Below are 17,585 nucleotides of genomic sequence, written 5' to 3'. Positions count from 1 at the left end.
ATAGAAGGACATCTGGTGGTAAGTTATGGGAGTCTTGCTAATACCAAATTCAAAAGGTTGGTTCTTTCTGTTTTAGACATAGGACTCTCCCTTTCCCTTCTTTTTGTTATGTAGAACATGACTTTTTTAAGTGGAGTTGTGAATACTAGATACATATATTCTTGTATTAGGCAAACTGGATCAAAGGTATTTTGAGGATGGAAGGGGAATTATGGGTAGGGGAGAAGTCAGAGTCCTTGATCCAAAGGCTTAAAGGTGCCGAGGTCAGATCCAAGTTTATATTTGTTGAACCAGGCAAAAATAGGGCAACCTGGATCTGTCATTATGGTGAATACATAACTTGTTTCTGTCATCACTTTTCTACTTCAGGAGCTTCACTGGCTGCCTGTCATTGCCAGGTCAGACTTTAGCTGTTGCTTGTGAGTCCTTCATATCTTGAAGATCAGATTATGACTTGCTGACTGACGCTTCAGCTCATCTGGAAACTTCTTGTAGGCAGGCAAAGGAAAACCTATATCCAGTGGTTTGAAACCAACTTCTTCCAGCATGTCCATCACTGAAGTCTGGTTTAAGAAGTTGTTTAACTTTTTGTTTAATTTGGTCTGTTTTAGCCCTTCCTGCTAGACATTTCGTAGATTCCCCCTTATCTTTAGTGTACCTTTATTCACATGTTTAGATTTCAAAACTATTTTGTATTTTGTTTATTTTAAATACTTAAAAATTAATATGTTAAACTCTTGAGTTGCAGGTTTTGTCAAACTACCCTATTTTTGTCTTTCACATAGAGAAGGTGGCATTTTATAACTGACCTGTCCTTTATCTAGTCACCACCCACAGTCACATTTTGAATTCTTCAGTTAATGTTTTCCCTATTTTGAAGTACTGTTAATTGTGGTGAATACATCTTTCATTGTAAGGATATCCTTAGACAACTTGGCATTTGCCAGCAGACCCAAATTTTTTATTTTACATTTGTTGACCGGGCTAGTCTAGCTGGAGACATGTCCATTTTCAGTAGAGGCCCAGGGAGAAAAGCTCCAAGAATCGTACAGAATTTTTTACAAAGTTAAAAGCAGGAGTTATACAGCTAATAGAGAGAGCAATATTACAAAAAATGTTTTTTTCTTCCTCTTCAAATAGTACAAATTGGTGTTACCATGGTCATTTTGTAAGGTACAGAGTAGAATTAACATGGTCATTTTGTAAGGGACTGAGGTATGATGTAGATATATACTTGTAAGATGTATACAATAATGTAGTTTATTAATACATAAAAGGTAGCTAGTAAGGGATGAGGTGGGATAAGTGAATATGAGAAGATTTAGTCAGGGTTAGTCCAGGTACATAGCCAGTGATTGTTAAGGTAGAGTTTCAAATTCCTTTTGAAAAGTGAGAGAGAAGTTTGAGATGTGATTTCAGAGGGAAGTTTATTCCAAAGTTTTCCTACAGAGTTAGAGAACAAAGACTCACCTGCTGTGTTGTTGGGTTTAGTAGTATTGATCAGTAGTTTGTTAGAAGAGCGTAGAGGTGTGAGGTTTTTATAAGGTGTAATGAGGCTAGAGAGTACTGGAATATTGTTAAGTAGATATAGAGTCTTATGGGCTGTTATAAGCTGGTGATATTGAAGCTGATTAAGAAATTCAAGGCAGTTTAATTGTTTAAGATTTGGACAGTGATGGGTTCTGTAAGGAGAGCCTGTAGCAAATCTAGCAATATTATTATAGGAAGTAGTTAGTTTCCTGATGTTGTTTTTTGAGAGATTAGTATAAATGGGAGAGGCGTAAAGCAGGGTGGATATTAGGTGTGCTCTGGCTATAGCAGTCTTAGCTGTTGGTGTAAGATCAGGTTTAATTCTGTAGAGGGATCCCAGTTTTTTGTTGACTGACTTTATTGTAGTGTTATGTGAGTATCAAAGTTTAGATTGTTGTCTATTGTTATTCCTAGAAGTTTAGTGGTAGGGTCAAGAGAGATAAGAGTACCATTGTTAGAAGTGAGACTGAAAGGTAAAGATGTGGACTTTTGGATTGGTGAGAAGAGTAGCAGTTTAGTTTTTTTGGGATTCTGAAGGAGGCAGCGTTGAGAAAACCATAGTTCAACAGTGTTGAATGCTTTTTGGGTAAGAGACTGTAGTTCAGTTTGTGAAGAGGCTGAGCAGATTATGGTAGAATCATCTGCATATTGAATGCAGGTGGAGTAAGGAATGGCTGTTTCCAGGTCATTAATGAAGATGGAAAATAAGAGTGGGCCTAATATGCATCCTTGAGGGACACCGAGAGAGATAGGAAGGTGATCGGATAATTTATTTTTCCAGAGTACAGCCTGGTGACGATTATCAAGGTAAGATGTAAACCAGTTCAAGGCAAGAGGATCAAGTGAGAGAGTATTCAGTGTATGGAGTAGTAGTTGGTGGTTAACCATGTCAAAAGCTTTGGATAGATCAGTGAAGACTGCAGATGAAAGACAATTATTGTTCATAGGTTCATACTAGGCTATCTGCCCTAGGGCATTTATAAGCCTAGCCAGAGTGTGTATGGCTTTCGCCACCCATTTTAAATTAATTTTGCTATGCCCTTTTTCGAGGTTAGTATACTGTGTCTCTGTCAGTGACACAGAAGTGATACCCGGGGTAAACCTACGATCTCCCATCCACTCATCAAGATTCCTCTTGAAGAGAATCAATGAGGGACTCTGCCTAACCTGGACTGGGATTTTATTCGAGTGAAGGGAGCCTCTGGGTTATGAATCTGTCCCTCCAGCACGTCCTGTTTATTTCAGTGCTAAGGTTCAAGTCCCTCGAGCGTGTAGCTTGATGGGATTTGGATTTTCTGAGGTACAGCATGTCCATTAATTCCGGGTTGGACATGGCTTTATACGTCAGGCACAGATCGCCTCTGAACAGGCGGTATGCCACTGAGTAGAGCTGGAGATGTCCTTCAAGAATGCAACTGCAGTCATAACATATGGGTTGTCCTGCCTCAGGCAGCCCTCTGTTGGCCGGATTCCAAAGTCTGGGTCCGACGTCGGCTGATGTCGCATTTCTCTCCGACGTCAGAGCGGCTGGAGTATATAAGCATCAGCAGACGCCATTTTCTTCAGTCTTTCTTGCTGCGCGGTGCCCGAAGCAGAAGCAGTTCACAAGTGCCGGTCGGTCAGCTCCTGTATTTTTCGATCCGAAGTCATCAAAAAAGCTAAGTACCCCGTTGGGGACCTTTTCTTGCCTCAGCCGATGTCAGAAATTACTGAAAAAGTTAACAATTATCTGTCTTGTGGTAAACAAATACCTCATAAGGATTTCCACTCTTACTGCCTTCCTTGCCTTGGCCCAGACCACGACGTCTCGGCCTGTGTCGCCTGTGCTCGCTTCAATAAGCGCACTCTCAGGCGCCGGGCGGAGTTCGCTGAAGACTTTTTCGGCGATAAATTTGCTTATACAATGCCGTCGGAACTTCCGACATCGCAGACTCCTAAGAAACGAAAAGACCGGGACCGACATCCTCGGCCCGCGTCTTCCACCGACTCCACGCCAAAACCTACCACGAGTGCTCCGGTTCCCCCTGAGACGGTTATTCCACCGCTCCGAACCGAAGACACCGCATTACCGATACCTCCGATACCGGAGGCCACACTGACGCCAGTTATAGATTTTCCTCCGGATACTGAAACCGAGGAAATGCCCGAGACCATTGCTGTAGATAAGGTCACTCCTGCACGTGGAGCTGCTAGGCCTCCTATGGCCATGTCTATTAAGGCCTACACACGTGCTAAGGCAGCCAGCAAGACCAAGCACCTTACTGTTAAAGCCTTACCTCAGCCTACTCCTGAAACACAAATCATGACTATGGCCGCAGACTTAATTTCCATGATTAGAGGTTCACAGGCCCATCCTGAGAGAGGATCCCAGCCTCCTTCTGATGAGAGGCCCCCGCGTTGAACCCTCTGACCCTATCCCTTCAGATGAAGATTCTGAGGACTCTGTTCACTCCGATGGCCAGGAAGAGCTCTTCCAGACCTATGAGGACTCGGATGCAGAGGATTCCATCCCCTCGGCCTCCCCTCCTGAGGATATTTCTTTTGGGGAAGTTCTGCATACCATGAGGGAACATTTTAAGTGGCAAGGCCAGGAATATTCTGATTCCAGAAAGCGCCTTCGAACCTTCCTTAAAAAGCCCCAACACAGGCCCCTGGGTATACCTCCTGTGCTTGATGTTTTGGATGACCTATACTCTGACTCCAGTGTTACCCCGGATACTCTTCCTCCTGCTCCAGCCAAGCCAGACAGATATTATAGGGTTCCAGAAACACATTCTCATTTCTTTAGGGACCATGCTGTTGATTTAGAAACTATTTCTCAGGGACCTAAAGGGGTTTCAGCATCCACCTCCAAAAATCCCTTGCCTTCCAACAGGGAAGCTAGGTCATTAGAGAGATGGGGGAAAAAGGTCTACACCTCCACTACTTTATCTATGAGAGCTCTGAATTGCCTCTTTCATATGTTTCAATATCAGGATTACCTGTTAGATGATTTACAGAAAACATTGGCCTCTCCTGACTCTTTAGACAGGAAGTCTTTGCAGGAAGCTGTACATAATTCTCAGCAATCACTTTCTGCAGTGTGGATATGATGCATCGGAAGCTTCATGTAGGGCAGCTATGACAGGGGCGGTCATTCGTAGACATGCATGGTTAAAAGAACAACCTCTACCAGATCATGTTAAGGCAAAACTTCTTGATGCACCCTTAGAAAAGAACAAGCTTTTTGGTGCTAATGCTAAAGATGTGTTAAAGTCCATTGAGGAAAAAGCAAAATCAGTTCAGACGGTCAAAGATTTCCTCCAGGTTCAGCCACCCAGATTCAGCAGGAATTGGCCTTCTAAAAACTGGTCCTTTCCTAATCCCTGAAAGATTTCAAAGGGGTAAAAACAGGCGTGGCCGGGGAAGAGGACAATACAGAGGTTCTTACAGGGGACGATAATGGCAACCAGCAAACCAAAGAAGTGACACAGGGGTCTCCCCTGCCCCACAGGGACAATCTCAATGACTTTCCTCTACTTCCGCTGGCCAAGGAGCAAATAGAAGCTCCCTTGGGCGGAAAATTATCTCTGTTTTCAGACAATTGGCACAAATTGACAAAGGACAAATGAATTTTGGACATTATAGACCAAGGTTACAGGTTCCACTTTCATACCTTACCAAGAAAACGAGGCATGCCAAACCTACCACAAAACCAGAGAGCAGAGGCTATCAAGCAAATTTCTCTGCTTGCTCAGATCAAAGCAATAGAAAGAGTTCCACAACAAGAACAAGGCCAGGGGTTTTACTCAAGACTGTTCCTCGTTCCAAGAAAAGAAACTCAATGGAGACCAATACTGGATTTGTTCGCATTAAACACCTTTCTCATAGTACCAAAGTTCAAAATGCTGACTCTACAGCAACTCCTTCCCATGCTGGGCAATGGGTCTTGGCTGATTACTCTGGACCTCAAGGAGGCATACCTGCATGTCCCTATCAGACACAGCTGCAGAAGATACCTCAGATTTCTTGCAGGGCCAGAGCATTATCAATTCTCAGCATTGCCATTTGGCTTATCTACTGCACCCAGAGTATTCACAAAATGCCTGGCTTCAGTAATTGCTCATTGCAGGCTCCAGGGGATCCAAATTTACCCGTACCTGGACAACTGCCTCATACAAGCGGACAAATTGATTTTGACAAAAAACTTGAACTATGTCATACAATTGCTACAGGCTCCTGGGATACACAGTCAACTTCCAAAAGTCAAGACTTCAGCCATCCCAGCAAATAACCTTCTTAGGAGCCAATCTAGACACAGCCTCTCAAATGGCTTACTTGACGGAAGACAAGCAAGAGAAGTTAACTCATTATTTCAAAGGTTTGGCAAAACTCACCCAGATGACTGCAAGGAGATTCCTACAGGCCCTGGGTTACATGGCATCCTGCATTCTCCTGGTTCCATTAGCAAGACTACACATGAGAAAGCTTCAATGGTACCTAAAAAGCCTATGGTCTCAGCACAGCAACAACCTAGAGACAACCATACCGATCATTCCATGCCTGCGAAAGGAATTCCTATGGTGGGCCTCGGTAAGCCAGGCAAACACAGGTATGTCATTCAAAAAACCTCAGATAACACAGACCATGACCACAGACGCCTCAGACCTTGGATGGGGGGCGCACATGGAGGGCAGATGTATACAAGGACAATGGTCTCCAAAGGAAACACATCTGCATATAAACCAAAAGGAAATGCTGGCAGTAATGCATGCCATCGAGGCCTTTCGACAACAACTTCAGCAAGGCCATCTACTGATACGGACAGACAACACCACTGTGATGTGATACATAAACAAGCAAGGGGGCACCCATTCTTACCCCCTTTGCAGACTGACAATGAATCTTTGGGAAAAATCACTGAGCCTAAACATACAGTTGCAATCCCAGTTTGTTCCAGGCAAAGACAATGTGCTGGCGGACAGCCTAAGCAGGAATTTCATAGATCCACACGAGTGGAGGTTACATCCGAAAATCTTCACACAACTCACCTTGACATGGGGCAGGCCAGAAGTAGACCTATTTGCCTCCCACCTCAACCATCATCTACAAAAATTCTGTTCAAGGACATATCATCCAGAAGCTTGGAAAATAGATGCTCTTTCATTCAACTGGAACTCCCTAAAAATCTATGCATTTCCACCTCTGCCACTGATGACCACTGTATTACTAAAGATCAAAGCAGAGAGGCCCAAGGGGATCCTAATAGCTCCAGACTGGCCAATACAACACTAGTATCCACTACTACGGAGCATATGTCACAGCAAAAAGTGGGCCCTTCCCCAATGGCCCCTACTTTTGACTCAACACAACTTCAAAACAGTGCATCCAAACCTTCAGACGCTGCAGCTAACAGCCTGGGAGATTCCATGAATAACCTCACTCTCTATCTCTCTCCAAGGAAGTTCAGCAGATATTAACAGAAGCTCGAAGACCATCCACCAGAAAGGTTTACTTAGCAAAATGGAAGAGATTCAGCATTTGGAATACCAGCAAGGGACATGATGCATCATTATTGAACATCCCACTCATCCTGGAATATTTGGCAGATATGCTACAGAATGGACTCTCCTATTCTTCCATAAAGATACATGCTTCAGCTATTTCAGCTAGATATAACACTGATCCACCTGTGTTTTCACATCCTTTTTTAAGGCAATTCCTCAGTGGAATCAAGAACATTAAGCCACCAAGAAAGGCTCCAGTGCCAGCTTGGGACCTCAACTTTGTCCTAGAAAAACTGACTCTACCTCCCTTTGAGCCAGCAGCTTCAGTGGACTTACAATTTCTCTCATGGAAGACAGCTTTCCTGTTGGCAATCACGTCAGCAAGAAGGGTTTCGGAACTACAGGCCCTAATGGCAATACCACCGTTCATAATCTTTCACAGAGACAGGGTCTCCTTAAGAACCAACCCTACTTTTATGCCAAAGGTGGTATCCAGGGTTTCTTTAAATCAAGCTATTCACCTGCCTACTTTCTTCCCCAATCCTGAGAGCAATGGGGAAAGACTGTTGCATACCTTGGACATTCACAGACAACTTCGCTACTACCTGGACAGAACCAAGACCAGTAGGAAGTCTGATCAGCTTTTGTAGCTTACGCCCTGGAGTACAAGGAAAAGCAATTTCCAAACAGACTATTTCAAAATGGATTGGACATTGCATCAGATTTTGTTATTCCTTCCATGGGAAGAATGTTCCAGCCAATGTCAGACCACACTCCACCAGAGCTACAGCCACCTCTACAGCATTCTTAGGAGGGGTGCCTACAAAAGACATTCTAGAAGCTGCTACATGGAGCTCCGTGCATACATTCTCCAAACACTACAATCTCCCTTTATACTCCAGATCCAGAGCAGGCTTTGCTTCAGCAGTCCTGCAGGGTTTGATTGCCACACCATCTCTTTCCTAGAGCATTCCTCCTCCCCCAGCTAAGCTATGGTATTCAACCCATATGTTATGACTGCAGTTGCATTCTTGAAGGACATAGTACAGTTTTGTATCTACCATAAATGTAGATGTCCGATAGATATGCAACTGCAGTCGGATTTTCCCTCCCTCCATACCCCTCTATGCCTTGGGTCCACTCCTATCCCTGTTTCTCTTAGCTGGGGATATCTGTTATGGTGTATCTGTTTATTGCTTACTTATTTGTCTGGAATCCTGTTTTTGTCTTCCAATTTGATTACAGCCTTCCTTGGAGGGCACCTGGCATCTGGGGCAAAAAACACTGAAGAAAATGGCGTCGGCTGATGCTTATATACTCCAGCCGCTCTGACGGAGAGAAATGCGACATCAGCCGACGTCGGACCCAGACTTTGGAATCCGGCCGACCGAGGGCTGCCTGAGGCAGGACAACCCATATGTTATGACTGCAGTTGCATATCTATCGGACATCTACATTTATGGTAGGTACAAAACTGTACTTTTCTTTAACCGGGCAGTATACGGCATCTGTTTGAGCCCCTTGATCCTCTTGGTGAGGTACTTTTGGCGTCTTTCCAGTTGCTGCAGGTGTCTGGTAAGGTACATCCCAAAAGGGGCATTGTACTCAATTATGGGCCTGATGAGGGATGAGTAAAGAGGCACGATGACCTCCCCTGATCTAGATGTGAATCCCTTCATGATTAGGTGGGCTATATAAAATGTTTTTCTAACCACTTTGGCCACGTGGTTGTCAAATGAGAGATTGCTATCAACTTGGGTCCCCAGGTCCCTAATTACTTCTTCTGTACTTAATGGATTACCACCTATGTGGTAATTTGTGGGCACTTTGTTTTTGCCAAAGGGGATAACTATACACTTTTTGGCGTTTAGTTTGAGGCCATGGCTCTGGCACCAGTTGTCTGTTTCTAAGAGGCCCTTTTGGAGGATGCTTGTGTCGGCTGGAGAGTCTATTATGGCGCCCAGTTTGCAGTCATCTGCGAACTTGGTCAGACACAGTCCTTCCATGTTGGCCTGTACCTCCGAGAAATATATACCGAACAAGAGAAGGTCCCAAGACTGAGCCTTGTGGGACGCCACTTGTAACTGGTTTGGAGTCTGACATGGCTCCAGCTATTCTAACCATGTGGGTTCTGTCCTTGAGCCAGTTTGCAACCCATCTAGTGACATAGGGGTTTATATTTAAGCTGGTGAGCTTATCTATAATTCCCGAGTGGGGTATTGTATCGAAGGCTTTTGCGAGGTCCAGGTAGGCTGTGTGGACCCACCTTCCCCTTGTCAATGGCCTTGGTGACTGTTTCAAAGAAATCAACCAGGTTTAAGAGGCAGGATCTGCCCTTAACAAAGCCGAACTGGGTAGGATCCAGTGTCTGTAGGTCCCCAATATCTTTATAAGGTCCATGATGATCCTTTCCATATCTTTGCAGACCAAGCTAGTGAGACTTATGGGGTGATAGTTTCCATGATCCGTTGAGGCACCACCTTTCTGGAGAGGGACCACTGTTGCTGTACGCCACTCTTTGGGTACATATCCTGTAGTAAGGCTGAGATTGAACAGTAGTTTTAGGTTTGGGTTTAGCTCTTCTTGGAGTTCATGTAGGACACAACCCGGGACACCGTCTGGTCCCATTGATGCTGTGTTTCTTGCTTTGGAGAGGGCATCTCTTACCTGAGCATCTGAGATGTCAGGGGGACAGCACTCTGCTGGGATAGATATTAGCCCTTTTGGTGGGGGTGGGGGGGAGAAGTTTGCGCTGAACCTGTCAGCTAGGATGTTGGCAATGTCTGTGGGTTCAGTGTATTTTTTGTCATTTTGGACTAATTCTGAGCATATCTGGGAATTCCCACCCAGGTTCCTAACATAACTAAAGAAAGACTTGTGATTATCCTTAGTGTCCTGTGCAATTTTTCTCTCTAAGCTGGCCTTAGACGATTTTATGAGTGCCCGTAGTTTTTTGCTAATACTGATCAGAGATGCCTTCCCTTTTTGGGATTTTGCTCTGTCATGTAGTAGCTTCCTCCTTCTATTGTATAATTTGTTTATAGCTGGGGTCCACCAGACAGGACGTCTGCCTTTGTAGGATTGGGTCTTGGTTTTATTTGGGATTGCATGATCCATGCATTCCTGAAGGTGTTCATAGAATGCGTTTATAAAGGATTTTGTGGTCTGGGCCGTATTATCCACAGGCCCGGGGGCTTTGAAGGATTCCACCTCTGTTTTGAGGAGTGTGAAATTTGCTTTAGAGAAGGTTTTCACTGTGGTTTTCTGGGCATGGGGTGGGGTCGGGATGTGAATATCCAGTGAGATTAGTTTATGGTCTGATCTTACCAGTGAGGGATACACTTCTGGTCTGGAGCATAGAGTCCCCATGTTGGTGGTGATCAGGTCCAGTATGTTTTCCCCTCTTGTTGGAGTGGTAACAAGTTGTTCCATAGCATTTGAGTTTATAATTTCTAGGAACCTTTGGGCTAGGGTGTTGGAGCTAGAGTAATGCTCCCAGTCTATGGTTGGGTAGTTGAAGTCACTCAATATAATGGTGTTTGGAGAGGCCTTCATATTTTCCAGTGTTCTCAGGAAGGCCGAGTGGGGTTCCTGGGTTTGGGAGGGTAGTCTGTAGCAGGCTATAAACTGGAAGGCAGTTTTACCCACTGTTAGTTGCACATGGATAGTCTCTGATGCTTCGTGCTGTGCCACCAACCTGGAGGTGTGGGTATGTTTGACGAATATTGATACTCCCCCTCCTTCTGTGGTTCGGTCCAAGTTTTGGGGCCGAAAAGCATGGTATGAGGTATAACCTGGTAGTGCTGGGGTGCTCTCGAGAGCCTTGAACCAGGTTTCTGTTACTGCACAGATGTCGATGTTCTCCATGCTAAGGAGAGTTTCGAGTGCATGCATCTTGAGGTTTAGACTTCTGGCGTTGAGTAGCATTACTCTTAGTTTCTTAACCCTTGTGATACCTATGGAGGTGGGTTTGTCTTTTGAGCCTTGCCTAAAAAAGGCACTATGGGAGTAGCAAGAGCCTTTGCCAATATCCGAAAGCCCAGGAGTGACAGGTGCAAGCCGTCCCTAGCGAAGCATCGTGGCTTGTCGAGCATGTCATCCCAGGCTGACAGGCATTGGATCCCCTTTGAATGACACCAATACTTAAGCCAATTGTTGAAATTGATAATCTTGTCTTCATACTGTGGCATCATTCTTGGTGAGGGTAAGATGCTACTCAAAGTCAGGGTCATACCGGCCTGGGCTACATGCTCAGAGAGCTCCTCTGTCTCTTTTCATGTAGTCCAGGGAGGTACGTCTCAGGTCATTCACACCAGCATGGACAATGGCAGAGTCATATTTGTACTTGCCTTGGAGTGACCCGAGTGCTTTTGTTATGTGGCGGATCCTAGCGCCCGATAGGCAGCTCACCGTGACCTTCTCCTTGTTCAGCCTGGTGAGCGGGACGTCAGTGTGCCTGATGATAGTCACCTATTACAAGTGTATCAGATATGTTGTTTAGCCTTAAGGTGTGACTGTCCGGCACACTGGCTTTGTGAGCTATGTGTTGCACGTGTTTTGTTTTGGGGTAGCGGTTGCTTGGGTGTCTGCTTTGGAGGTCTCTGCTGCTTAGGCAGATTTTTATTTAGAGCCTCCAAGTATGTTTTTGTGTGTTTGGTTTGCTGTTGTGGTAGGTCTATGTGAGACTGGATTTGTAGTGAGTGTGGTTTCCTTCTCCTCCTGACTGGTTACGCCAGTACTGAGTTGAGAGAGCTTAGCCTCCAGTTTGGCTATATGGTTGCATCTCTCACATGTGTTGGAATTAGTTGGGAGGAGGAGAGGGTTGTCTGTGTACATTAGGCAGTTGTAACATTGCCTCAAGATTCCCAGGTTCACCAGCTGGACTGGAGAGGAGATTGACAACTGACCTTTGGACATGCTAGAATAGTATTGGGAATTCCTTTATCATTGAAAAAAAGGGCTACGATTATTGTTGATGCTGTTTGTGAATGATAGCAGTGCAGTGGTGGTACTATGGAAAGGTCTGAAGCCATGTTGACACTTAGCGAGTAGGTTGTTCTGGAGAAGGTGGTTGAGTAGTTGTTTATGGATGCATTTTTCCATAATTTTTGCGATAGGGGAAAGTAAAGCTATGGGGCGAAAGTTAGAAAAGTCACTGGAGCTCCCACCTTTGTGTAGTGGGATGATGTGTGAACTTTTCCATATTGAAGGGACAGTTCCTTCACTTATTGTTCTATTTATCAGAATAGAAATAGGGTAGGTAATGGCTTTAGCTCCTTTTTGCAAGAATTCTGCTGGGAGTTTGTCAGCTGAGGGGGTGTTAGGTTTTAACTTATGTAGAAGAGAGGAAATGTAGGAGGTAGATACTGGTTGTAGGTGAAATAGAGGAGGTGGATTAGTAGAGGAAGTGGTCAGATTAGATGCGTCAGGAGATAGGTGGCTAGCTAGAGTTTGGATGGTATCAGTGAAGAAAGAGTTAAAGGCATTTGCTGTTTGTGTGGGATTCTCAGGGTTAGAGCCTAGTGGGTTAGGTGTTATTAGTTGGCCTGGGTAAAGAAGATTATTAATAGAAGTCCAAAATTTTTTGGGTGCTTTGAGAGAGGTTTGTTGTAGCTGAAGATAATAATTCTTTTTGTCTAGAAATATGGCTTTTTTGTATTGTTTCTATGTTCTCTAAAGGTTTGGCGGTCTGTTGCATTCTTAGTTGTACGCCATTTTGCCCAGGATTTGTTTCTAAGTTGGATTTTTTGTTTAGTATTGTTAATGAGCCAAGGGGCTGGTTTAGCTTTAATTCTAATAGAGTGAATTGGAGCGTGGTGATCCAGGATGGCTAAGAACGTGGAGTTAAAGTATTCCATTGCTTCATTTAGAGGGAGATATTTTAATGGTATCCAATTACATTGTTTTAGTTCTGTTTGGAAAAGTTCTAGGTTAAATTCCTTTTTAGAGCGTATTGTTCTGAGAGTGTTGGGGAATATTATGTTGGTTTTATGTCTGATAATATATGTAAGTGAGTGGTCACTTATATCATCTGGAAGGGTTCCTGTTGTATAGGATTGCTGAGGATTATTATTAAGTATCCAATCCAAGGTACTTTCTTTGTTATTGAGTCTATTAGTTCTGGTAGGGGAGTTTATAAGTTGTGAGAAGCCATACAGGTTAATGTGGGTAGAGGGATTAGTATTAGTACAGGAATTCCAATCTATATTAAAGTCGCCGAGGACCATGGTTTTTTGCGGGAGAATAATAGAAAACCAGTTGAGGATATGCTCTAGTATATTGCTGTTATTTCCTGGGGGAAGATAAACACAGATAATATTTATGGCTTTACTTGTGTTTACCTGAAGTTTACAGATAATTATTTCTGCAGAAGAGTCTATAGGTAAGTTAAGATGTAAGGTGCTGACTTGTAGCTCTGTTTTATAGAGGATTGCCACACCCTCTCCCTTTTTGGAAGTACGGTCAAGTCTGAAGATATTGTAGCCAGGTGGGGTAATTTCATTATCTTTAATGGTGGGTTTTAGCCATGTTTCTGATAAACATAAGATATCAAATGGGTGAGATTGTAATAGGGCTTGTACCTGAGCAGTTTTATTGCAAATACTACGTATATTTAGATGTGCTATTGAGAGTGAGTTGGTAGGTTTGTTAGGTGTTAGGATTTTAGTTATGTTTGTTTGCATTAATAGGGGAATAGATTGGGCCAGGGTTGGGGTGAATGTCTCCATCTAATAGTGAGTGGGGGAGTGTTAAAAGGTTGGGCTGTTGCAGTTTACAATAGAATTCAAATAGTTTTCTAGTTTTTAGGTTAGAGTATTTAATGTGTTGTAGTCTGTGATATTTGGCTAGTAGGTAGTTGGGTTTGAAAATGAGGTTTAGGAAGTTGTGAGAGAAAGGTATTGTTGGTGTTGAGGTGTATTTTGATGGGAAGGGAAGAGTATAGTGGAGTGAATGTTCATAGGAGGTATAGAGATAGGTGATTGTTAGAGGATGTATTAAAAAGACCCAAATAATTAATTATATTTTGTGGGGGCTATTTGGTGTAGTCATTTTAGAGGGTGTAGAGGTCGAGAAAAGTGGGAGGTAGGTGTTAAAAGCCTAGAGGAGATGTAGTATTTGCTTTGTAGTTAGGAAAAGGAAGGATGAGAGTTAGTTGTAAATGGGTGTGGTGAGAAAAAGGAGGTAGCTAGTGTTAATGATGTGTTATGTGTGATAGGTGTAGAGATTGGAGGGTATGGCCTCTGGAGGAATAAATATAGGAGTACTGGGGGCGGGTGAGAATTGGGGGCAGGGTAGGAGAGCGGAGTGAGCCCGCAGGGTGAACGGAGCAGGTAGAGACAAAAGAGAGGACTATCAAGGAAGGCAATCAGTGAAATATGACAAATTCAGCAGGTAAGTTTGGAGGATCTGGAAGTTGGAGTGGGAGTGTGTGGAAGAAAGTCAAGAGGCTAGTAGGAAGAGATCCAGGCTATTACAGGAATAGATTAAAGCAGGGCTGAGGGAAGAAAAAAGTGAATTAGAAGGGAGTGTCTAGAGGGGGTTAGAAGTACTGGAAAGGCTGGGAAGACTAGGGAAAGCGGAGATGAAGTGAAAGAAAAACAAGCAGAGGGTGGGGGGGTATGGCTGCTGGCTGATATGGCAGTTTAAATAGGACACCTAACAAGTATCACAAGATTAACCTATACATCTAGTAGAAGATACAATATTGTATGACATACTATTTTTGTTTTAGCTTGCCATTCAATCCAGGGGGTACTTTTGTTACCCTGGTGAGGAGATACACAGGCAGGCTGAGGTAGGTGAGTAGAGTTGGTGTTAGGAGTCCAGGAGGGCACAACCCTTTCAGAAAGATGACTAGCTGTGTCTATCCTTTGCCAAGTCATGTTAGAAGGTATTTAAACTTATCCTTTCCAAGTGGCTAGATAACTAAATTCAATTCTTGCACAGTTAATGTGGAAAACCTCTTCCTGTAACTCCCAGGGCATTTTCCACAAGAGCAACAGCTTTTTTATGTTTCTTTTTTTGCAGTGTCACTCTGTATATTTGTGGAGCCACCTCTTGGCCTTTGCTAAATACTTTCACAAGCTAGTATTAATTGAACATTGTGCTTCTTTTGTCAGTGGCATGTTTTCCTGATATTGGTCACCGAGTCAAATTTGCTCTGAATGTTTAATTTAACATTGCTGAAGATGGACCTTTTTTTTTATCAAATTTACGTTATTTACTTATCTTAACTGACAGATTTGTAGGTAGGCCTATCTTTGGTTATGTACTCTCCATTTAACGTCTTTAGTCTTTTTCTGTTGCTGTGGTTTCTCCTTACTTTACTGTTGCCTTTCAGCATGGTGCTCTATAAGGAAAAATTTGAGGAGTGAAAGATGACTGATTGGGTAGAGTAATGTGCTTAGTGGTAGGAATAGCTTAGCATCAGTCCTAAAGATATTTGAAGATGGATGTCCTCCTTACATACTTTCTATAATGCCAGATCTGTAACTGTTTCTTTTTAATAGGCCTCTAAACCCAAGGCAGCATCCCAGTCAGAGAAGGAGAATGATCCCATGAGAACACCGGAGGCATTACCAGAAGATAAAAAGTTAGAATACAGACTGTTAAAGGGAGAAATTGCAAGGTACATATACTGCGATTTTCATTGTATGAAAAGTTATGTACATATTAAATTTGGAGGGTTGCACAGTTCAGACATGTTTAAAAGTTTACCTCATCTAAACTTGTATTACTCAGGAACTGTTGTAGTCAGACTGTATATGTTTAAAAAATAGATTGGAAGGTTTATGCTGACCCTTCTCCCATTTTGCTGAAGCTGTTAAGGTTTCGCTCTCTTGTGTTAAAGTGATACAAAATTTAAAGTAGAGAGGAATAAGTAGTTTCACTTACAGCTAGTGTCAACATGAAGAGTTTGCACCATCCAGTCCTCATTTTAAAACCTCTCTTCTCCACATGCTAACACATGGCAGGAGTCATGGTGCCCAGTTGTCACTCTTTTATAATGTACTGGTCACCTGTGGATGTTCTTCGTGTTTCACTGTTGCAGTCATCACATTTGGGTTATCTGCTTGCAGTAGCCCTCAGTCGGCCTGATTATCAAAGTCTTGGGTCCTGCATCGGTTGCTATCTCATCTTCCATGACGTCAGGTAGTCAGGGGTATGAAGCATGCAGCTGACGCCATTACACCAGTCTTTCTTGCCGTGCGGTGCCCAAAGCAGAAGCAGTTCGCAAGTGCTGGTCGGCCAACTCCTGAAATTTTCATGTTTGAGTTTCTGATTCGAAGTCTTCAACTAAGCTAAGAACTCCATTGGGGATCCTTTTTCTTGCTCTAAACCGATGTCAGTAAAAGTTAACAATTGTATTTCTTGTGGAAAGCAAATACCTCCTAAAGATTTTCATTCGTACTACATTCCTTGCTTAGGCCCAGACCACAACGTACCTCACTGTCGGTTTTGTGCCTTATTCAAACCTCGTACTATTCGTCATTGGTTCATTTACACATCTAAATATTTTGGTACTCTGTTCAATTATCCAGAAATGGTTTTGATACGCCACCAGTCTGCCGACATTCCGAAAAAACACAAAGATAAAGACAAGAGAGAGAGACAGCATAGGTCAAAGCTGCCGATGACGCTTCTCCTAAGCTAGTCGCCAGTTCGCCGGTACTCAGTGAGGCACTTTCGCAGCCACTGATACCCGCTACTTCAGATTTGCAGGTCTCCACTGAGACCCATTCGGAGTCCAGTATATGCCACGAGATGCTTTTTCGACTGTGGAACCTGCAGATGTCTCTACCTTGGATGGGTCCGGAGCCACTGTGCAGGCACCGGCTTCTGAGGGGTGTATTCAGGCCTATTGACTTGCATATTAAACTGACACCATCTTCTTCAAGGCCTAAAACTCGATCAATGCCTAGAAAACCGATGCCCAGACCGTATGGTCAGGCCCCTATGCCTTTAAACAAATGATAAGAATGGCTGAAGACCTTATTACTCTAATCAGGGGAAGCCACCCTTCCCCCTCTGAGACCTAGGACTGATTTTCCTTCTGATTCTTCTGATCAGGATTCTGAAATTTCTGTTTTCTCTGATGGCCAGGATTTGCCCTTATCTACCCAGAGGATTTCTCTTTTGGTGAAATCTTGCATACTGTTAGGGAGCATTTTCGCTGGGAAAGCCAGGGTTACTCTGACTCCAAAAAGAGGCTTAGGGATTTCTTACTCCTGCCTCAACACAGGCCTTGAGCTATCCCTCCTGTACTGGACATTGTAGATGATGCCTTCTCGAAATCTAGTCAGGCCCCTGCCTCTTTACCTCTTGCTCCCAGAAAACCTGCTAAGTATTACAGGGTACCTGACTCTCACAGTTCCTCTTTAAAAATCCTACTGCGGATCCTGAGACCATTTCACAGGGACCCAAGGGCATTAAGGCTACTACTGCCAAAAATCCTACCCCCTCTGATAGAGATTCCAGGGCGCTGTATAGATGGGGTAAGAATGTATACACTTCTGCAACCTTGGCCATTAGGGCCTTAAACTGCCAGTTTCATATGTTAAAGTATAT

The 17,585-nt window shown here is 43.6% G+C and overlaps 1 protein-coding gene across 1 annotated transcript in view; it reads left to right on the top strand.

The window, feature by feature from the left end:
* ZFC3H1 (zinc finger C3H1-type containing) overlaps positions 1 to 17,585 on the top strand; it is a 3,672,721-nt gene that overhangs the window by 1,366,205 nt on the left and 2,288,931 nt on the right. Inside the window, exon 11 of the mRNA XM_044087220.1 lies at positions 15,527 to 15,645. Within this exon, the coding sequence (XP_043943155.1) occupies positions 15,527 to 15,645 (119 nt within the window). The remainder of the gene's footprint in view (positions 1 to 15,526; positions 15,646 to 17,585) is intronic.

Source organism: Protopterus annectens, chromosome 11.part0, assembly GCF_019279795.1.
Source record: "Protopterus annectens isolate FY-2018-M chromosome 11.part0, PAN1.0, whole genome shotgun sequence".
In the NCBI taxonomy this organism is placed as follows: Eukaryota; Metazoa; Chordata; order Ceratodontiformes; family Protopteridae; genus Protopterus; species Protopterus annectens.
This window is presented reverse-complemented; position numbering and strand designations above follow the sequence as displayed.